The sequence below is a fragment of the Anopheles marshallii genome, chromosome X, assembly GCF_943734725.1.
Source record: "Anopheles marshallii chromosome X, idAnoMarsDA_429_01, whole genome shotgun sequence".
Taxonomy (NCBI): Eukaryota; Metazoa; Arthropoda; class Insecta; order Diptera; family Culicidae; genus Anopheles; species Anopheles marshallii.
In genome coordinates this window covers 11357069-11381103 of record NC_071325.1, presented here as the reverse complement: position 1 = coordinate 11381103, position 24035 = coordinate 11357069, and the positions used below count along the sequence as shown (strand labels likewise).

Genomic DNA, 24035 nt, shown 5'->3' with positions numbered 1-24035 from the left:
CATGGAATTAAAGATAACTTAATATCAATTATTATTAATATCAATCAATTAAACATATTTTAAAATCGTTAACCATATATGGGCCAAGCCAATTCATCCGTAACCAAAGAATTACAGACTGTCCAATCAGTCTCCACCTAGCCTCCGACGTGATCGGACGTATTTTTTAGGACGAGCCAACCAAGTGATAAAAACCAACAATAAGAACCCAGCCATTGCACCCGACCGCTCGACTTAGAGCTATGGGCCGGTCCAGAATCAATACGCTCAAGAGAGCAAAGACCGCAACCGTCCCAACCGGCAAACCCAAACGGCCGAGAGATGAGCCAGTGCATGGAGTCCACACTCACAACGAGTTTCAACTGTTAAGCAACACTGACCCAAACATGGACATTGCGGATCAGAATCTAATACGCAATCGCCGAATCTCACAACAAGCGGTCAACGAGAAGACAAAGAACCCACGCATACCACCAATAATTGTAACAGGTACCACAGTTAGCGACGTGCACCGACGCATCGTATCCACGCGTGTAGTGAACTATACAACCAACCACACAAAAAAGGGCATTGTGGTCACCTTATCCACCGTGGAGGATCATCGCACAGTTAAAAAGCTTTTTGAGGAGCAAAAAGTTTCCTTCTATACACACCAACTAGTGGACGACAAAACCACAAAATTTGTAATATTTGGACTGCCAACCATGGACACTAATGACATCCAAACCGCTCTCGAAGAGAATTATGCAAAACCGTTAGCCGTGAAGAGCTTGACGATCAAAAACAAACGGCACAATGACCAAGCCTTGTACTTACTCCACTACAAGAAAGGTACGATAACATTATCCGAATTGAAGAACATACGAGCCATAAACCACCACAAGGTTTATTTCGATCACTTCAATAGCAATAGTGGCCCTATGCAGTGCTCCAACTGCCAAAAATTCGGCCATGGCAGTGCAAATTGTTTTCTCCCACCTGCATGTATTAAATGTGCCGGCACTCACACCTCTAAAGCCTGCCCCCTGTCGCAAACCACACTCATACCTGATGGCAAAATCGCTACCAACAAGCTTCGCTGCGCCAACTGCAACGAACACCATACGGCTAACTATCACGGTTGCAAATCTCGTCCAACTGTTAGTACACGCATCAGGAAGCAACCCATCTCGTTCTCCCTACGGCAAGAGATGTTCCCACCACTACCGATACAAAACGCTCCCGAACCAACGGTCACCACAACGCATCGTAGATCACCAACCTACTCCAGCTTATTCACCGAACACAAGAGAGTTCATCCATCAGAAGCGGATATGTTTGCTGCTGATGAAATTAGTGATATCATCGAAGATGTGTTTACACGCATGAAATCGGTGCGCTCAAAGAAGGATCTCATAACAGTTATCGTTCAGGTAACGGCAAAATATTGTTTTCCTCGTGTGTGAATCACCTAAAACCCTCAATATCCTATCATGGAATGCAAACGGCATTCCTACTAAGAAAGATGAATTTTTTAACACTCTATTAGAGAAAAAAATAGACGTAGCGACAATCAGTGAAACCTTTCTAAAACCTACAATCCGTTTCTCACATCCTAAGTTTATTGTGCATAGACTAGATAGAACAATTGGCGAAAAAGGAGGAGTAGCCGTTGTTGTTGCGAAAGAAGTGCCTCATTTGGCTTTGAAAGCCCTCGATCTCAAAGTAATAGAAGCTATAGGAATAACTGTTAAACTAATATCAGGGCCCATATCTATAATATCCATCTACAACCCGGGTTCCAATACTGATCAAGCTTCCTTCCAACAAGACATTCTTAAACTCGGTAAACTCAAAGGTAAATCCCTTATATGCGGTGATTTTAATGCAAAACACCGTTTGTGGAATTGCATAAAGGGTAACAGTATGGGTAAAATCCTTTTTGACGTTATTCAAAGAGGAACTTTTTCTCTCCATTACCCTGACGAACCTACATATATTCCTAGTGATCACAGGCGTTCACCTTCAACGCTTGATCTAATTCTTGATAAAGGACAAGTAGCAATAACATCAGTATCTACGTTAAAAATATTTTCATCGGATCATTTCCCAGTTTATTTCGAAACAACGGATAGCAAAATCATTAGTAAAACTCCTTACCTTATACCAAACTATGCACGAACTAACTGGAAACTCTTTAAAGATACCATTAACAACCGTATTAACCCCTCCTCGCTTAATCTAAAATCCATCACTAATACTACACAGATAGATTCAATGGTGACCTACCTAACCAAATTAATTACTCTATCCCAAAAAACAGCAGTTCCCTTAACCCACCCTGTTCAATACAGCTTAACACTACCCGATCCCATTATCACAAAAATAAAAAAACGTAACATTGTGAGACGTAGGTGGCAAAGGAACAGAAGTAATCTAGCGCTCAAAAACCTATACAACAAACTAGCATGCGAAATTAAGAATGAAATACGCGAGTTAAGGAATCAATCATGGTCTCTTAAGCTGGAAAATATCAACACCTCACCTAACCAACATAACAATAGCCTTTGGAAAACGATAAAAATCATTAAAGGCTGTTCTCTTGCTGTACCTCACCTAACTTCCAACGGGAACAAATTATACACACCAAAAGAAAAATGCGAAGCCTTAAAAACTCATTTTGCTAGCGCAAATGAAACAACCTTCAACAACATAAGTCCAATAGAAATTTCCATAAACTCCGCATTGTCCCAATTCCTTAACTATCACCGCACAAAGGACTATAATGACATGCCCGAACTGATTAAACCCAAAGAGATCTATAATATTCTCAAAACACTAAAAACAAAAAAGTCCATAGGAATCGATCTAATTAGTAATAACGCACTAAAACGTCTCCCTAGGAAAGCTGTAACCCTTCTAACCTTCATATTTAACAGTTGCCTAAAATTGAATTACTTCCCTGACTCCTGGAAATTAGCAAAAATTATACCCATAGCTAAACCCAAGAAAGACCCAAAGAGCCCTAGTAATTACAGACCGATTAGTATATTAAGCTGCTTGGGAAAAATATTCGAGAAAATCATAACCAAACGACTCAACGCGCATACGAAACATCACAACATTATCCCGTCATTCCAATTCGGGTTCCAAGCAAATCTTGCCACCACCCACCAACTGAATCGACTTACGAACACCATAAAAAAGCAACGCCAGATAAAAAAATCTACCGGACTAGTCACACTTGATCTAGAGAAAGCTTTCGATACGGTATGGCACGATGGACTGTTGTATAAAATGATCAGTTGTAATTTCCCCCCAAAACTAATCCTGCTAGTACGATCCTTCCTATCCAACAGATCTGGCTCAGTCTACCTTCAATCATGTAGTTCAGAAATCTTTAATCCTCTTGCCGGCCTACCACAAGGTAGTGTACTGTCCCCAATCCTATTCAATATCTTTACATCCGATATACCCAAAATGCAGGGCGTAAAAAAATACGCATTTGCTGATGATTTTGCTATCAGTTCATCGGACTCCAACCCCAACACAGTATTGAAAAATCTTAATCAGGGAATTCGAAAATATGTCGATTACTGCGACAAATGGAAACTCAAGATAAATGATGGAAAGACCGAAGCAATATTTTTCACTAACTGCCGCAGTGCTAGGAAACTCCCAAGCCACACCCTTCATATCAATAACACCGATATTGAATGGAAAAACTCTATCAAATATTTAGGAGTAATATTAGACAAAAAATTAACATTTCAAAAACACATAGAAGCTAAAATAATTAATGGCACAAATGCACTAAGAATTCTATACCCATTTCTAAACAGGAATTCAAAGTTAAATCTTCGTAATAAGCTACTTATGTATAAATCATTAATTCGGCCAATACTCTTATATGCTGCACCAATTTGGTGTGACAGTGCAGCATCACATATACACAAGATACAGGTTTTCCAAAACAAATTCCTTAAAAGAATATTGAATCTTCCTCCATGGTACAGCACTAGAATAATCCATAGAAAAGCACAAATCGATAGGGTACCAGAGCTGATTGGAACAATTAATCAAAAATACAGAAAAAACTGCATGAACAGCGTAGAGAAAATTCTACGTAACCTTATAATTCAAATTAAACCATAATGTTTACCTCCTAAGATTAGGTTAGTATTTAAAATTAGATTAAATTATATTTAAGTTCTTTAGTTATAGTTAAGTTATAGTTAATCATTATTAAGGGGTTTTTTTTTAGAATTTTTCCCCAAACAAATTTTCCTCCCAATTTAAGAAACACAATCAAAATAGCCACAGGCTACAAATATCATACTATTCGAGTTAAGGAAACATCCGGCACCGATTAAATACCAATACTGTTAGTGACTACATATATATTATAAATAATAAATACGAATGAATGAATGAACAGACTGTCCAATAAATTGAACTTATTATGCCTACTAAATAATATTTCATGCAAGTCAAGCTACTATGTAGAGCTTAAAATCGCTTAGTAAATGATGATTCTTCATCAAAAGCTTCGAAAAGATACAGCACGATAATTCAGGGTAGTTTCAACTTACCGGGCGCCTCCATGTACATAGGAGATTAATCTGAACATTTCGTTTATCATTGCACAGTGCATACCGGGATAAAATTATTTTTTAAGGAGATAACGTTGAAACTTATTTTATTTATCAAAATCATCTAAAATATCATGCAATCGTACAACAACACCAGGTAGCGCTACTGTTTGATACTATAAATTCAGTATCATTTTTTTTATAAATTAATTATTAGTAATAATAATAATAATATTATTATTATTAATAATTATGTTATTAATATTATTATTAAATATTGATTTTATTATTGTTTCATATAATTATGCAGTATTATATTCAGGCATTTTTGTTCGGTACATCAGTCTTGATGTTATTCATTTTAATTTGTCTCATATATGTCGCTGTTTTCCTCACTGTTTTCCTATAATAAAATACTGATACTACTACTACTACTACTACTTGGTTCTGATCTTAATTTATTGCATCCATCGTTTTCCTGGTTAGAAACAGCGAATAGTTTTTTTTAACTTTCTCTGAGTTAGATGATTCTTGTTTTTCTGATATTTTTTTTTTAGCAATTGGTATAGAAGATATATAGAGATCAAAAGAGTATAAAGCTTTCATAAAAATATCTTTTACGTTAATTTCCCTTGAAGTTTTCCGTGCATAGTTTCGTCTATACCTTCTAATGATTGTAAAACGCCCCTCCGCAGCTTCTTCTACTAAACAACATATTGGGGCTGAAGAGTGGATTATCTTTTACAAAAACAAAAACGCAAAAAAATCTTTTACCTTTTTTCTTTACTTTTATGTTGGTCTTTGTAAGGGGAAGTTACTTGTTATTTTTAGGTACTAAACTCGATTCTATATTCAAGACCTTATTTACATCCTTTGGCTTAGCCCCACAAATGCAACATGTTTGCATTAAAGCAGTATTGGTATGCTAGCATTTTTCCATCAATTAGGCTCAAATAAAATTTGTAATGAACAACTACTTTTACCCTTTTGCTCAATTTTACATGGAATGGTTGCAGACTCATTATTTTATTTTTCATATCCTTTACTTGGTTCATGACCATACTTTCCTTTATACATTCTATGTCAATTGGCCTACAAAATCTAACGCTTTGCGGTAATATGTTGAGCCACACAATATCTTCATCATTCGTCATCATAGATAACCTAATTGGACTTAAGGAAGTTGCTGGAAGATGGAAGTTGCACGTGCATCCTCTATTTTCTTCATCACTTCAATTGTTTGTATCTGTAATATCCTTGCTGTGTGATCAACAATCGCTTGTGAAGTTCTACTTTGACTCTGACTTGTATTGTTTAAACGATAACGTTTCGTCAGTAGGTGCGCATTGTACCTTTTCCTTAGATATGGTATTATACGTAGGAAACTATTTTTTCGACACTTTGTATACATCGATGTACTGTGCCTTTAAGAGCTCTGTTATTAACGAACGCGAAAGCATAATTGACATTTTAAGTTGTATTCAGTGCATTAAAAAAAAAAGGTGTAATATGTCACTATTACGAAACGTCGTGTTGTCTTTAGTGGCGTCTTGAATCGAGGACAATAAAGAGCAATACAAAGCAGAGCACAAATAAAGATGCTTATGAGTCTTACCAATTTTGGAACTATTTAATAAATCCTTGAATCACTATTTCGACTGTTGACTGTAATAGCGCATACAGCATGCAAAGGGTAGTTATAGCGATTCACAGCAAAATTGTTCGCTTTAAATTATCATTAATAATTTATAACATCCAACAAGTAGACATAAATCACATAAATCTTTCCTTGGTTAAGTACTCCAAGTATTGTGAGCATTTTTTTTATTTTGCAAGGTGTTAAACCCTTTTTGTTTGTTGATTGATCCACGGCTTATTTCGTAGAAGCGGGAGAAAATTGCTTCAAAGTTCAAAGTTGATGAACACAGAAAATGAAAATTCCACTCTCTGTACGTCATCCTTACGTGTTTTCCCTTCATTTTATTAACTAGGATGTAAGTTGTTTTTTAATAAACACTTTTATAAAAAAAACCCTTTTTTCTTAATTTGTTACTTTGGATATTTTAGATTTCATTTAGAGTTATCCTGTAGTTAACCGGAAGAATAATCATTTGGTGCAAGGTCCAATTCGATTTTTTGTAGTTTATCCCGTTGTTTGCCCATAGTGCATTGGTATGACTTAATATGACTGTTCAAGCGGATGATGCTCTGTTGCAAGATTAAAAAACTTTGTTGAACTCCTTTTCTCACTGACACGAGGCAAACACGATAGAGTTCGAAGATATACTTTTTTATTAGATGAATTATTCTCGTGCATACACTGGACTTAGCGTTGGTCCCGATCCGCTTAAGCGGTAGCGGACGAAGGATAGAGAGTGTAGACGTATGTCGATTAGGATTTGTACCCGTTGCCGAGGAACGTGTTGCCATCAGGATATTGAAAGTTCTGTCTGTTGGATGGGAAATTTTGTACGCTTTCTATACGCTTGCCGTAACAAGGACGATAAGAAAATTAAGCTTATATTGATTCCAAAGCTGTTTTGGTAGCTTCCCTAGTAAAATGGTTGGATATTTAGTTTTATCAAATGTCCAAACTTGAGCATATATTATTTCAAAAGCTAAGGCTCTTTTATTTGAGCTACCCTGTGCTAAGTTGTTTTCAATATTTAGTTTAGCTTTAGCGCCGGGTATTCTGATGATGTTAAACTTATAAAGAAAAACTTACAAAGCTACTGGAGAAGTTCAAAAAACAACAATTTTAATAAAGCAGCCATCACTATCGCAGCTTTGGTAGCAACTTAAATAAACTACGTGAAGACAGCATTGAAGTTCTCAGTATTTCATCCAAATGTGAATTCATCGAACATTTCTTAGCATCTTCATGCTGAAATCTCAAGTTATTATATATAAACTTATTTCATATAATTACCCACCATATTTGGTGAAAATCATTAAATCCTTTCTCGAAAACAGACAGAACTGTGTCCAATACAATACCTGATCTATATTTTTTTCACCAAAAGCTGGCGTACCACAAGGTAGCATATTATCACCACTGCTATTTAACATTTACATATCAGATCTATCAACTATGAAGAATTGTGAACAATACCTATACGCTGACGACTTTGCCATTACATCGTCATCAAAACAACCAAAATCAATAATAAAATCACTAAAACAAAGTGTAAAAAAGGTAGAATAAATTTTACAACAAATGGAAACTGAAAGTAAACGGAAATAAGTCAGAAGCTCTTTTCTTTACTAAATACACCTGCGGAATACTGGCGCCAAAACTAACTTAAAGAAGTTACAAATTTGTCAAAACAAATTGCTTAGAATTATCTTAAATGTACCACCATGGTATCACACTATTGATCTGCACAGAAAATCAAACTCCCTTTTTATTGTAATTTATATTGAAGTTATTTCACGTAAATATTACAACAAATGCTAGATGAGTAAAAATTCATTTGTACAATAATTTGTAGCATAATCTCGGTGTAGGTTAAGTTTATGTAAGTAAATTAGGTTTTCTATAGATCTAAGTTAACTTAATTCAAGTAATTTTTTTTCTGCACGTGAGTTTTTTTGTAAATGTTTTTTCTCACATTATCAAGTCTAACCACTTATTATAAAAAACTGATCACCAGTTTACGCGAAAGCAAAAGTTGTATCAATGCGGAAAGATTATTAATCGTACCCATTACTCTAAATTGCCAATGTGATATCACACCAAGAAATTGTACAATAAAGAAATACTTATTTAAATTAACTAACTAACTCATGCTGAAATAATTTCTATGAAAGAAAATTGATATTTCTCATTCAAACTACAAACTAAGCATTTAGAGCATTAAAAATAAAACGTCAACGATTCTTAATCTAAACAACTTACACTATTTTCATTCATTATGATAGAAGATAGTTTTACTCAACAAATACTTTTTAATAACATAGGTTTAAATTTTAAACCAATATTTCCCTCAGCAGAATATATTATCTAAAGGTAAAGGAGAATTATTTTCATTGAAGAAATATCTTAACAAAAAAAAATGTTTCAAGTCAGCTAAATGTGAAGGAGTTCAAAATAGAAATATGAACCGAAAATAAAAAATCGATGAAACATAACACCCGGAAAAGTGAAAAAATTTCACGATTTATGTAACGCTTGAAATAACGCTTAGCAGTATAACAGATTTCCTGCCGCCTTTGAAAGATTTGCGAAAAACACGTTACGTGGAAATAACCTTTTTTGTTTCAGCTCCCTCTGTTGGTCGTGCCCGTAACGAATACAGGATACAAAATATCGTCGAGCAAAGACAACCACCGTTCATCGATTTTATTTTACAGCCACATCTAGCGAACCATTGACGCACCCCTTGGTGAATTTTCTTTCCGAGAGCAAAAGCTCGCTCTTCGCTCGCAAAATTTCTCTCGTTTGTCTTACCAGTGTGTCCTGCTCGTTAGGAAAGCGCGGTTCAACAAGAAAAAAAAGAAGCAAAAAGGAAAAACAGCCGAATACCTTAAAACGGTTCACCGTTCCAACCGACCACCAGTCAGTGTCGGGATTGCAAACAAATCGGAAGCGAGCGAGTAACACGGAAGCGATATACGCACACGCCACCACACAGGAAAGCAAATCGATCCGCTCGATTTCAGCCTCTCTCAACGCGATTTTGTCGAACGGTACCGTGGCGCTCAGGCGAGGTGGCGAAGAACAGTATCGCTAACTACCGTGTGCTACTATGTGACAGAACGTTCGGCTGGTTTTACTATCCATAGGCAGTGGTGGAATGCGAATGTGTTTGTATACGAGGTGCGTGATTGATGCTGTGGTGTGTGTTGTTGTACGTTCATCAGTAATGCTGTGTACCTTCCTTTGCGTTTCCTCTTAAAAGCCTCCTTACCACCCCCCCCAAAAAAAAACCCACCCACCAAGAACAACATGCTGCTGGTGTACTCCACTTCGGGACAAACAGAACGCACGGGAACCGAATGAAGTCGTTCGAAGCATTATTTCTTTTGAACACGATTGTCTGTCGACTTCCCACTCCATGCTGCTGGGTGGTAGAATTTCATGAAACTCACCACCATCCACATTACATCCCTCGCTCCATTTCCATCGCTTCTCCAGCATCCTACCATCATCACTGCCTGTTCCTCTCGCGCGCTTGTCGCTTGAAGCCAGGCCGCAACGGGACGGGAGTCGGGCCGATTCAACGGATAACGGACAGAACTCTTAAGCTCGCTTAACGTGAAGAGTCCGTTAAAACTGTTGCAAAAAAAACGAAAGGGCAGCATGTGAGGGTTGAAGGCGAAAAATCACAGACAGCGTGGGGTGCAAAACACAACAGTGGTAATGTGAGTGTTGGTGGATGGACGATGCGAGGACGACCGTAAAAAAAAGACTTGGAATGGGTAGATAATGTGCATTAGCTGGTACGGAACCATCCAAATCTAGCATCTCTCCGGAGGCAAGATATTGGATGATAAAAATCGAATCACGCTAAACGTTACCGAGAATCTCCATGCCAGATTACCCCACGGACAAAGTCAATGCCTTCTGCTCCGGTTATAACACATTCTACTCGAAGCAAGTGACAAAACGAGCGTTAAAATCTGCAGTGCAAATCGTATTTTGTTTGCTTTTCATCCCGAAGACTACCTTGTCCTTCCGCTCGATAGACCACCAGAAAGGGCGCAGAAACTGTTTGATACAGATAAAGCTTGCCGCGGATTAGTGGCACCCTGGGGGAGGGTGAAACCGTCAATCAACACCCAAGCAACGGCGACCAGGTAGTGCTGCCACGCTAAACCACAGTACCAAGCCAGCTGGAAACGCTGGAGCACCTGAAGATCCTGGCGTGGGATATTCGGTGTATATCCGCAATATATTCTAGGTTGGGATAATCGTTTCGTTATTGGAGTGCTCTTTTTTTGTTGTTGTTGTTTGGAGGATGGAAAAATGGAGCACAACCCGTTCCGCGCTACCCCCTTGTGTACTATCGTCTCCTCTTTGGGAGTTCTTACATCCGGCGAGTTTCGTGTTTTTGGTGGGCGGTTAATCAACGCCTGCACCGTTTAAAGATAGACCGAAGGGAAAGTGTTTCGCATGGTGGCTACGAAGGTGCAGGCAGGGGTGTGTCTAGAAGGAAATTAAAAAATCAAGGAAATGAGACTACTTCCTTCTATCACCTCCTGAGTTGAATTTCGAAAAGCAAGCTCACAAGTATATCAGGCTCACGATCAACGGAGGTCCACGTTCTAGCCCAAGGGCTCTTCCCTAGCCCGTGCCATTCTTTCCACAGGTTTCGTCAATCAAACTACCTCGCAATCAATATGGGTGACATCCGTCTGTCGCGGTGATGTGAATATTGGTGGAGATCCACCCCGCCACCATGGTCCAAGGTTTTCTGTGAAGCACACCTAGCCTACTTTACTATTTTGCACCATCACTCGGGCCTCGTTGCTGTGGGAAGGGAACGGCCCGATAGATCGATCACCATTAGAGCACCTATCCGGTGTTGCTGCGCCAGTGGCAGTTTCGTTGTGCGAGCTAATAGTGAGCTAGAATAGCAAAGGCTTACCTCCAGCGGGTGGTTCGGTGGCTCGTATACCTCCCACCTGCTCGGTGCCGAATCGATACGCGTATGCGACTGGCTGTCCTCGCCAGCGAAGCCGGTCGGTTGAGTAACAATCGCTGTGCCCAACACCTGGACCGCTAATACGCTGGTGGCTGGTGTATGTAAACAAGTGTATCGGCGTTTGAAGGCACCAGGCCAAACGGAACATTGTCATATCAGCAGGCTAACACATTTCGCTTTCGTTCCTTATTTCCCCACCCACTACCACTCCTTACCCCACTGCAACACACACGCAGATCAATCAAATTAACTTACCGCACTGTCTCTGTCCACAGCGAGTAACGCGTACAATGGTGTTTGATCAGTGAGGTGGTGAAGGGAAACAAAAAAAAATCGGTGTCCACCAGCAGCTACACCGCGGTGTGCAAGGCAAGCGAACCCCACTGGCACGCAGGCTGACGCAGGTCAGGTTTCGGCCCATCAGGTTGCGGGAGCCATCGCCCGTTAGATGTACGCACACCGTACGCCACGGCAACGTTCCTGCTGCAAGGCGCATAACTGGTGCAGCGTGTCGAACAACGCCAACCGACTACCCATCGGATAAATGACCCACGTCACCTGAGCACGGCGTTCAATCGTAATTTGTCGGCAGTCGGGTGGCAGGACACCCGGAGAAGCAGGAGGGGAACAAAACCCGTAGAGCGAACGACAACTGTCCATCACAGACACACACACACCCCCATACACCCAACACAGCGACGCATATTATCCCCAGCCAAAATGGTAAGCAAACGACTCTCCGTTGCGTGGTGTGCAAAGTGCACACAATGGTCGAGCGACTCCACCATCGAGAGATGTCCAAAGATAGGGATGCAACCCATTAATCCTGCAACATCACACACTGCATGGTTTTGCCCCGGACACATATCGGGAAAGTCTTCTCACTGGTTGCGACTCCACATGCGACCTGATAAGACGGTGTGGTTGTGCGTGCCGCAGGGAACCCATTGCTTATGCTGCTGTTTTTTTCTTTCTTTCTTTCTCTCCACATGTCTCCTCCTCACGACGTCCTCGGCAACAACACACACACATACACCCACGCCACAACTTCACGACACTAGTACGGATTCGTGAACTACGCGCTTGAGCTACTAGTTTTAAAAAACTTCGGTCTAAATATATGGGAACAAATAAAGTAAGTTGCATGGTACCGGTGCGTTACAGCGACGAATGGCACCCCGGCCCCCCCGAGGGTGCCGAAGTCTATTGTTAGATAACACTTCATTTTCCTTCCTCGCGCACTCTGCGCGTGCACGAAATGTACGCAAACTTTTCAATTGAATTCTGGTTATGCTGAAAGTTTCGATTCGCCGTTTTTTTTATTCTCTTTCTTTCTTGAATATTCTTGCTGTTTCTTTGGTGGGGTTGCTTTTTTTATTATTATTTTAATCCATCTTCTATCCCCAACTTGATCTGCTGGCATCGCTAGCGTTGACGGTCAAGCGTAGCTGCAGCAAAAAAAAATGGCTTGAACCGGGTTTAAGGATGGAATCAGCTTTTATTACCCAGCTTCTTCGGCAGTTGGCCAGTCGCGCTCGGTAAAAGATTGGTTCAAAGCAGATGTACAAATAATGTGAAGAAATTGTTAATAACAGTTCACCGTACTTGCTTTGTTGTTGCTGCTGTAGCTGTATGATTCTTTGCCATACCGGGAGTTAATTGGATTCCTTGCAAATCCAGCTGACCTAGTTTGAAAAGATGTCCCAATCATTCCCTATCCTCGAACGCAATCTGCACGTTTTTTTTTTTCGAATGCTTTTTTGTTCCTTCTTCTTTGTTTTTCCTTTTTTTTGTGTGGCCGATTACTGTAGTGGAAAACCGAAAGTCTCTCAGGAGTTCTTTTTTTTTTTTTGAGCATGTCGCTTAACTGTGCCCGACTAGCGTTTGTGAGTCTCTCCATCCGTTGGGCCTGAAAGTGGAATATACCGCACAAAAGTGCAATACTTGGCATCAACCCAACGTGGCTGGTGATGGTTGATGAGTTGCAAAAAAAATACTTCGCTGCGCCAAAGTGTGGACAAAGCTATTCGACGCGCTGGTGCCTGCACCGGCACCAGGACCCTCGGGTCGATTTCATATGTTGGCAACGCATCAAAATACGTTCGTCTCGGGTTGGGATAAAATCTGCACCCCTGCAAACTTCCCCTCCCCGGGTCATAGTTCCCCAACGCATTGCGAGCTAAAACCACAACAAAACTGATGCAATTTTATGGTCATGGTCCAAGAATTAAGTATCCGGCAAGCGCTGGTTATAATTTCGCATTGCTCTGGCACGTTAACAAGTGCCACGGAGCGATGGAAGCATTGATGCTCGACATCCTCGACAACGCTGGCATATCCATTAATTAATAAACTAGTACCGCTTTTTTTTTGTTTGTATTAACGCCGAAATGAGCACACGAACACGGGTTGGTACCAGTGCTCCTTTTTGTTCGCTCTTAATTTCACAGAACATCACTTCATTTGTGGTCATTTATAGTATCATTTCCGTTTGTTAATTATACTTGCACACCATAAACCCGTCCCGGTTGTCTTACGCGCTGCAATGATTTTTAGTTGCGAGAAATTCAATGCCCAATGCCTCATTATTTATATTATAACTCACCGGATTGTCGTAATTAAACGATGCTCGGATGCAGTAATACACAATGCCCGGTACTATTTTTTATCATCGCTGTTATGACATAGCTGAACGAACCCCCGTTTGAGGTGCTGAGTGCCCCAAAGCCTCACATAAAATTTCATCGCTATAGGATGGGCTAACATTTTATGGTGCGAACTATACTTTTAAATCATAATCGTAAACTTTCTCTATTTACATAAAAATGTATACCATTGCCATTAGTAGAGGGTTGGATTTTATGCTCCCTTAATTGGCCAGTGATGGAACGGTGCAGAAGTTCAATGATTGTGGAACCGGTTTTAACTCCCTTCCTTACATTTAACTAATTGACAATAAAAAAAAGACAATATTAATTTGATTAACGAGCTACTTGAAAGACAAAATCCAAGTCCTGGCCATATTTTACGTTCTTTTTAAGGTTTTTTCGTTAATTGTTATCTGTCATTAAGTGGCACAGATTTAAATCAATTTTGTTAAATTTTTAGGGTGAATCTAGTTCAGTATCACGAGTCTTACTGATTTAAAGTGAATGAATCGTGCTCAGCACGGAGATCGTTCGTCGAGATTCGATCGACGCTCACCAAAAAAAATGAGCTCTGTGATTTTTAAAAATACGTCTATACCTCATGACTTTCATGATGATACTTTCATTTGAATCTGAAATCTGATTTTTTTTAACTCGTTGTTCAAGGTGTCACATATTTGTCCGTTAAATATTCTGGTGCGTTTTAGCTATTTGACAGTTAAGTTTATGTTGAAATGTTTTTTTCCTCTTAAATTTTTATCGATGTTTGTACCATCTAATACAATTGATTTGTGTAATTTTCCCCCTCAGTGATGGAACTTTTTCTCTCACGGCAGGGTCGGTTATATGAAATTATATGAAATGATTATTTACTATTGTTAATGAGCAGATTAATTTGTTTAAGGTACTTTCAAATTCACTCGAAAGTTGCACCAATACCAATACAATACAACACATTAGTTAGAAAAAAAAGGAGCATGTACAATTAGAAATCAATTGGGATTTATGATTAGCTTTCAAGAAAAAAAAATAGAATGGCATAAAACATATTTTTACATGCAAAATGCTAGTAAAATTATAAACATTTTCAAATTCAGACTTCTTTTTAATAAATTGAATCATTTATAAAAACGAATAATTCCAACATTACTAATTCGACGCGAATCTGCAACGAAATATGTTAGGGATTTCCTCCCATACAAACGGGAACGGATGTAGCCGTCACAGAACTCATTTTACACTCACTCAGATTTAAAACTACCATTTGAATGAGCTCTATTCAAGAAGAAGTGAGCGAAAATAGAGTGCGGCGTTCGAAACTCGACGATCGATCTCTGTACTGAGCACGAATATCTCTCCGGACTTTCTTGAATTATCAACAGTTGATGAATCCTTCAAGTTTAACGAATCTATTAGAATTCATCAATCCTAGAAGAGTCATGAGTCTTTTGGAACGACTCTTCTCGATAGAATCATTAAGCATCACACTAATTGTGTATCAACTGACAAAAACTCTCGTCAAAATCGTCGAGAATCAAAACATGATTTCGTTTTATTTTCCTACAATGCCAGGAAAAAGGCGCAGGTAAATATGGAAGGCCAATTTTTGGTAAGACAAATCTACGAAGATGACATAACGTACAATTTGATAGAAGCCGCTGTGGATATACTTAGTGAGTAGCTAGTAGCCGGTCTCGGTGAAGCACCTGTCTCCCATCTGACCGTTCTTTCTCTCCGTAGACATCCCAGCCGGCGACATACTGGAGCTGTTCGGCAAAACGTTCTTCGAGTTTTGCCAAGACTCGGGCTATGACAAGATACTGCAGGTGCTCGGCGCAACGCCGCGCGATTTCCTGCAGAATTTGGACGCATTGCACGACCATCTCGGCACGCTGTATCCCGGCATGCGGGCACCGTCGTTCCGCTGTACCGAGACGAACGGTCAGCTCGTGCTGCACTACTACTCCGAGCGTCCGGGGCTAGAACACATCGTGATCGGGATCGTGAAGGCCGTCGCCTCCAAGCTGCACGGTGTGGACGTCGAGATCAAAATTATACGCCGCAAGGGCGACCCGATCGAGGTAGAGCCAAGCAAACCGGCCGCAGTTGAAGGGGCCGCCCCGAGAGCACGGCACTCGATCCCGGTCGCGGCACCGGTCAAACCAGTTCCTATCACGTCCTTCGATCCGGCCATGCCGGAACTAGCCAATCTGGGACTGTGCAAGCGAATTCTAGCCTCCAAAACGTACGGTGAATCTTATTTTTCGAATAGACTTAATAGTAGGTTTCAACGGCGGTTTCGCCCGCTAGTGCTTGTACATAACCCCGGAAGAACCACCTATTAATGCGTAGCCCATTTTCTGTACCCATCTATTTTCATCTCCGCGCATTACCGCCCGCCCGTTCCCTGTTTTATGCCCGTACCCGTGTGCACCAACGCTCATCGCTAGATCTAGCCACCTCCAAGAGCAACTCCGCGCTCAAGCAACCTACCGAAACGGCGTCCAGTCATGGCAATAAACTTAGCATAAGCAGTAGTCAAAATGGAAGCAATAGTATACCGCTTTGCGGTGCGGTTAGCAAAGCTAGTAAAGACACCAATACCAATTGTGATAGCAGCCAAACGCACGTTGACGGGGAGTGGAAGAAGGCGGGCAAGGGCCCGAGCGCGCCCGTCGAGCGGTCGGACCATTTTCAATTTCTAATAACGGAGATATCCGGCCCGAAGACGCCGACACGCCGTTCGGATGAGAAGGATCAGCAAGCGGTGTGCCAGTTGGTGGCAAAAGGTATTAAGACCTAGCGCAGATGTGACGGCTCTCACTAATCACTTTGTTTGCAAACGCCTTCCAGAACCAATGATCTCGCCGATGACGTTCTGCAAAATCTTTCCATTCCACCTGATGTTCAACCGAAGCATGCACATCGTACAGGCTGGACGTTCGGTTTCACGAGTCATTCCCAGGTGGGTGTGCATGAGCCAGCTGTGAAAAGCAATATGCGCCTGACCTTCCTATACCTTTACAGAATCTACGAAAAGAATTGTCCTCTGCTAGCACTGTTCGAAGCAGTTCGGCCCCATCTTCAGCTGAGCTTTGAAAATATTCTGGCCCACATTAACACAATCTACGTCCTAAAGACAAAGGCGGGTGTGATGTCCAAAAGCGAGAGATATCTAAGACTGAAGGTACTGTTACAGATGTCTGTAGGCAACGCTTAATGCACTTATCCTTTACATACTGCACTTTTCTACTCGTCAGGGACAAATGATGTACATTCCGGGATCTGATCTGATACTGTTCCAATGCTACCCTAGCGTAATGAATCTCGACGACTTAACCAAGTAAGTGCGTGGAAAGGATCTTTGTTTTGCTACGCTCATCCCCCTTCCCCAACTCCTTACTCGCCTTTGCAGGAAGGGTCTACACATCTCCGACATCCCGCTACACGATGCCTCGCGTGATCTGGTGCTGCTGAGCGAGAAGTTCGAAGCCGAGTACAAGCTCACCACCAACCTGGAAATACTCACCGACCGGCTGCAGCAAACGTACCGCGATCTGGAGAGTGAAAAGCAGAAGACGGATCGACTGCTCTACTCCGTCCTGCCAAAGACGGTCGCGAACGAGCTGCGGCATCAGCGGCCGGTCGCACCGAAGCGGTACGACTCGGTGACGCTAATGTTTTCCGGCATTGTCGGCTTCGGCCAGTACTGTGCAGCGAACACGGATGCCGAGGGTGCGATGAAGATCGTCAAGATGCTGAACGAGCTGTACACGATCTTCGACGAGCTGACCGACTCGAAGAGCAACTCGAACATCTACAAGGTGGAAACGGTCGGTGACAAGTACATGGCCGTTTCCGGGCTGCCGGATGAGTGCGAAAACCACGCCAAGTGTATCGCGCGGCTTGCATTGGACATGCTGGACATGGCGAAGAACGTTATGATGGGGAAGGAAGCGATGGTAAGTGCGTCTAGCTAGCGAACCCTCTTGGCAAAAGTAGCGTCACTCTACTCTCTGCACGTAGAAAATCACCATCGGTATCCATTCCGGGGAGGTCGTGACTGGTGTCATCGGTAACCGAATGCCACGTTACTGTCTGTTTGGCAACACCGTGAACCTAACCAGCCGAACGGAGACGACGGGCGTGCCGGGTCACATCAACATCAGCGAAACCACGTACAAGTAAGTGATCAATCGAGCAGATCTATATATTTCTGAAGTTTGCGAGGAAGCGGCAACTTCGCAACGCCACCGGGTAGTTGAAAGTTTTCCCGCAACGCATCCCGTATGGTGCAGCGGCAGATGTGCTTCAGGGTTGGCAGGCCGTACACCTGCTCCGCTGGCAGCAACCCATCCTCCAGCAAGGCAGTGTACTTGCAGTGAAACATCTCCTTCCGCACGGCATACAGATGAGGTTTGTAGGGTAACTCCACCATGACGGTCGTGCGCAACAGCAACTTCAGGCAGGACACCAGCTGGAACGGATAGCAGCGGTCCTCGCTTTCGGACAGCTTCTCCAGCAAGCTGAGCACCGGACTAGCGCCACCATCGTCCGGGCAGGGGTTCGCACCGTGACGCAGAAGTATCAGCACAATATCCGGCGCGGATGCCTGCAAAGCCACACGCAACGGAGTGGCCTTGCCGCACGAATCGATGGGCACGTCGATAAATCTGCGAAAGTAAAAGTATCGCGTTGTTACGGAACTGCAGCCAATTATTCAGACCACGGTCGGCGACTTACTTCGTTTGGCGCAACCGTTGGTAGGCGTACGAGTAGGTGGGATATATTGCCCTCGCCTTTGCCGAGTGATGCAGAAAGAACACTACCGCCCGCAGGTTTTCGTCCTGATCGTTAAAGTCACTTTTCCAGCCGGCGATGAAGTGGGGCGCATTGCAACCGAACAGTGCACCCAGGAACAGCCGCTCGAAGGTTTTCTCGCATTTAAAAATTTCGTCTAAGCAGAGGGCAAACAAGAGTTTTTCTTTTAAACAAGAATTCTTGGACGAAAGTAGAACATCACCTCACATACCTAGCAAATTCCGCACTATGTGCGAATCCTCCAAACCCCAGTCCCAGGTGATGCGTAGCGCGATGTACAGCACGTTGTGATATTTGCCCATCATGCACACCTCGTAGTTGTCACCCTTCATCCGGTTGTGGTAATCGATAGCGGACGTCACTGCCAAACCGACCGCCAGCTGCGTGGAGGCTGTTTGACGCCCCTGGATGCAGCCGGATATGACCGAGTTCAGATGGCTGATGATATCGCGCCGGCCGGCACGCGACATCAGTCCGCTGCGCGCCATCTTGTCGAAGCACTCCTCGAAAAAGACATCAAAAACGTACTCCATCGAAACTGCGCACTCAAATCAATAATTCATTCAGAAAAAAAACTGGGATGCAGTGTGTGCCGCGTAGCGTTCGGAATTTGACTGGTAGAAAGCGACCGACTGGAACCGTACGAAACGGCTCCAACAATTAAAAACCAGTCACAACACCGTGAAGCCCTGCAACCTACCGCACAAACACAACGATGCAGGAAGTATCCAAAAACGCTTAGACAACTTTATGGCTTCTTCGACACAGGTGTTACTTATGCGCCAGCGCGAGGAATTGGCATTCCCCTCGGGAAACTTCCAACGATTCCAAACTTATTGAACTAGCCACTTGATTGTGTCTGGCAGTTACAGGAGTGTTCTACAAATGGGAACGCATTTCTTACATCATGCGTGAACGGCCTTCGTCTGGAAAATCGATTCTGAAGACTTTGTGACACGTTGTGTGTTGTGTGGCCTAGAGATTATGTAATTTTCGAACATGTCCTTGTCCAAAGTCGTAACAGATGGGATAAAGATGGGCTTGGTACGTAAAGTACCTCCTGGGGAATATTATGTTCACTAGATCTTCAAGTTATTGGGTGGCATCTTCAATATCCAAAATTACTTTGCGGGCTGGATTGTCCGGTGTCATTCCGGTCACTAAGTCTTCAAAGTCTAATATATCCTGACTACGCACTACAGTTGCAATCTAGGGAGACTTAACAAAACTCTTAGTGTTTTTCTCGCAAACTCGGTTAAGATGATTCCGTCAGCTTTAGATCAATCAGAGCTGATTCACCGAAAATCTCAGCTGCGACAGGCAGTGGTGCATTAAACCCTTTGAAGACTCTGGGCGGAGCCCCTAACTACCCCGGGAAGGTGGTCATAATATAATTTCAGAAATACTACAGTTCTGGTAGGGGGGAGGGAGTTGGTACGAGGCACATCAAATGAGACGAAGCTAAAAGCGTCGTTGGCCTGATAACATCCTTATCGGGCCGCCCGATAGCATCCTTATTGGGCCGCCCAATAACATCCTTATTGGGCCGCCCAATAACATCCTTATCGGGCCGCCCGATAGTATCCTTATCGGGGTGCCCGATGTCATCCTTATCGGTCCGCCCGATAATATTCTATTCGATAATATCCTTATCAAGGCCTTATCAAGGCCGAGCCCTCAGCTCAAGCTCACGCCGTGTGGGACCCTCCGAAAAATGCTTTTTATTAGGGAAAACTGTATGAAATAGTGTAGATAAGGGCATAAAAAGCGTCGCTTAAACCAGGGGTCGCCAAACTACGGCCCGCGGGCCGCATGCGGCCCTCGAGAGTCTCCAGTGTGGCCCGCGAGAGTCTCCAGTGGGCTATTGCTAATGTTACCATTTTAATGAAAATGTCTAATTTAGGAAAGTTGTAATGTTTTTAACTGTTACAATATTAATTACTGTAATAGTTAGTAGCATTTAATACTATAAAATGTGAAAAAATCATCTCGAGCGCAACATCTGTGTAAATTACCCGCAAGGTTTACAACAGATAGAATATGACGAGCCCAACTTAATGAATCACGTAAGTTTATAAGATAAATGTGGAGATTGATAGTGAAACACAACACATTTAACTGAATCGCAAATGCTGGATTTGGAGTCACGAGCACAATTTCTTCTTCGTCTTCTTTTTCGGTACAACAATCTCAGGAGGTCTAGGTCTGCCATTTCTGGCTTTCTGTGACTTCATTTACCCTAAGCTGGATAGTCAGTCCTACGTACGGGAAAATTTACAATTTTAGTGCTTCGGGATTTAGTAGCACAATTTTGTGGATGTCATATCCGGCCGGGCTGTTTACGTACCTGGCGGATTCAAGAGTTGAGATATAATAAAAATAATTAATGTACAAAATGTCAAACGAAGGTTGCGCAAAATATCGGTTTAAAATAATGTTCAATGGTGATAAATACTAGTGATTAATTTCCAACTCAATTCTGTAGTTCAACGCTTGAATCCGCTTGTACGTAAATAGACCGGCCGGATTTGACTTTCACTAAGTTGTGCACGTGATTCCATATCCAATTTTAGCGATTCAGTAAACAATGTTACTTGTTTTATTTGTTACTTGTGTTAGTGTAAACTTGTTTTAGAATATCGATATTCGTGTCTACCTTATTTGTTTGTGCGAGTTGGATTCGCCATGTCCTATCTAATGTAAAATCCTGTAATGTGTAAGTGGCCCCCACTCTATCATTACTTCAACCAATGCGGCCCGCGGGCTGAAAAGTTTGGAGACCCCTGGCTTAAACCATGCCTGCATACAAGGGGGCTCTGGAGAAGTTAATAACCCCCTCCTACCACCCGCCCCCTTCCCACTTCCTTTCCGCTCACCACCGTCCAACCTATAAGAGAGACAGTTGTGGGGTCCCATTCGACTACGGGTCCCATTTTGGAATTTGATCATGTTATCCAACCCCCTCCCCAACAACCCCTCCCCCCCCCCGCTCCCTTCTAGCATTTTTTTTAATTAGAGGTCCCAGCTATCATTCCGCCCCATAAGGCCTCCAAGAGAATAAATCCGCCACTGGGTCCGGGAGGTATTTTTAGACCGGTCCGTTCGTGTGGAAACCGGCACCGATATAGCAACTAGATTTTCTTTCAACCGTCTAAATGGTTCTTCACAATAAACTGCCAACCCATATGGTAGAATCTCATTAGCTTTTTGTTCTATATAATTCTTTGCAGGCTGCTTTGCGACCCAGTCAATCACGACCCTTCGTTTAATCTGGAGTACCGTGGCCCGGTGGTAATGAAGGGAAAGCCGGAACCAATGGACTGCTGGTTTTTAACACGCAAAGGGACACCGGCAGCAAAATAATTTCCCCCAACTGTACAACAACCCTTTCCGTGAGCAAAAACGAAAGAAGAAAAAAAAAACAAACCATAACGTGTGCTGGAACCAAACCAAACTAAAGATGTAAAAGATCGCCACTAGCGAAACCTGATAGCTTTTTACTTCTCAGCGGTGTGTTTATAGATGTTTGATGAACCAATGCCTGTCTCACGGCCTGTTTGTTGTAATGATCGTGACAAAATCGTGTAAAGCAACCAACTCAACCGGCAGTGGAATCCGTTTCCGCCTGCATTTGGTGTGTCTGCTGTAGCGTAGGGATGTATGTTTTGTACCTTTCTGCCAAAAAAAGCAATCTTAGATTTTTGTGAAACCCCACGGACGCTGCTGTGGCGGCCGCACTATGTGCACGGTGCGGACATGCGGCGGGAAATAAAAATGGCGGAAAAATTTCTATCGAATATATGGAAGATTTAAAACGCGTCACTGTTACAGTTCTCTTTGCTCTCGGTCGACCCTTCTATCCCTCTGTTGCTGCAGGAAGCATTACTGAAAAGGTGTTAATGTGGACACCATTTCCCTTTCACCAACACTAGAGCCAGAACATGTTTTTTCGCTGTTTTGTTAAAATCTCATCCTATTACACAGCCTTGGTGCGTACTTTTGTAGCCTTTTTAGATAGCTGTACAATGAGAGTATTTATAAAACGGTATTGTTTTGACGTTGAACAGTGTAGCATGTAGGTACCAATTGTAGTCTTCTAAAGATTTAGTAGATGGACACAGAACATTTAGCTAATAGAATTTGGGCCAATCGTGATAGATGTACAACTAGTGGAATGCAACATCGGTGCCAACCCGAAACAAACAAACAAAAAACCAGCAAAAATGCTAACCAGCGCGCGAAACAAATTATCTAATGCAACGTAACAAACCAAAAAATAATAACCCCATTACACATGCGAACTCTGATGTCTAGTAATACATTTCATTAAAAGTCATTCTCCCTCCCCCCCCCCCCCCCCCCACCCTGCCACCACATCGGCATTCATCCACCTCCTCCCATCGCAACCAATGACTCACACCTATTAAAAACTGACGAATTACGCTAGAGCAATCGAAATTGTGTAGTGTGCGTGAAGCGGCAACCCATGAACGGCAGAACGAATGTGAATGTGAAATGATGCGTCGCGTAAAAACAAAACAAATGATGTTATGACCGGAGCAAACAAAAAATAAAGTCTAAATAACCCCTCCCTACATTCTTTCGTGGTGTAGCACCGACGGATTGTATGTTAGCACAAGCGTCATTGATAATATAATCCAACATGCCTAACTAACAGCCGGTAGTAAACAAAAAAAAAAACAAAACAAAAAAACAAAAGCAAAACGTTTCAATTTTACGTTTTATTCATTGTTTTACGACGGTTTTCACATCACTTTTAAGTGTTTTACTAACCCTGTTAAAAAAAACCCAGAGCAAATTTAAAGCAATATTTAATGTTTATTGTATCTTAAACATTTTAAATTATGATAATAGAGACGACACACGTACTGCGGAAATTAATTTAAAATGTTTCGATATATATTTTAATTATTTTAACAAAAAATATCTAAATACATTGTTAATGTCATCTTCCTATTTGATTTAAAACCGATGTCAAATTGCAGTTTTCATTTTTCACTTTATCTTTTCCAGTGATTACCTTGAAGGGTGTAAACGTAAAACCAACAATTTTTGCTCTCGTTTATATTTATAACACTAATTTTCTATTTTCGTGAACTTTCATTAGAATAAATAATTAATATGATGTAAAGTATTTTTTTTACTCAAAATTATTTTCAAATTTTTGAATGACCTATTGACAGTTGAGCTTTCGAATCACTAAAATAAATAAATATCTCAACAAACAACTATAATACTTCATTTGGTGTATTTAAATTCTGACCGCACCCGTGCCTTAGTCCCAAAGCTATTCGTTCGAAGTAACGAAAGCTCCATTATAAGCTTTA

At 41.8% G+C, this 24035-nt stretch overlaps 2 protein-coding genes across 2 annotated transcripts; one reads left to right on the top strand and one right to left on the bottom strand.

Moving 5' to 3' along the window:
* Positions 1-386: 386 nt before the first annotated feature.
* On the top strand, positions 387-22050 carry LOC128719683 (guanylate cyclase soluble subunit beta-1). Its single transcript, XM_053813314.1, has 12 exons — positions 387-489; positions 1018-1412; positions 12280-12353; positions 15439-15539; positions 15607-16146; positions 16317-16655; positions 16720-16831; positions 16894-17053; positions 17127-17209; positions 17282-17828; positions 17893-18050; positions 21918-22050. The coding sequence occupies exons 1-12, from the start codon at positions 387-389 to the stop codon at positions 22048-22050; spliced, it is 2745 nt and encodes a 914-aa protein (XP_053669289.1).
* On the bottom strand, positions 18059-19220 carry LOC128714221 (uncharacterized). Its single transcript, XM_053809100.1, has 3 exons — positions 18899-19220; positions 18610-18823; positions 18059-18539 (listed from the first exon to the last, which is right to left on the bottom strand). Exons 1-3 carry the CDS (start codon positions 19218-19220, stop codon positions 18059-18061), a joined length of 1017 nt encoding a protein of 338 aa, XP_053665075.1.
* Positions 22051-24035: the final 1985 nt, after the last annotated feature.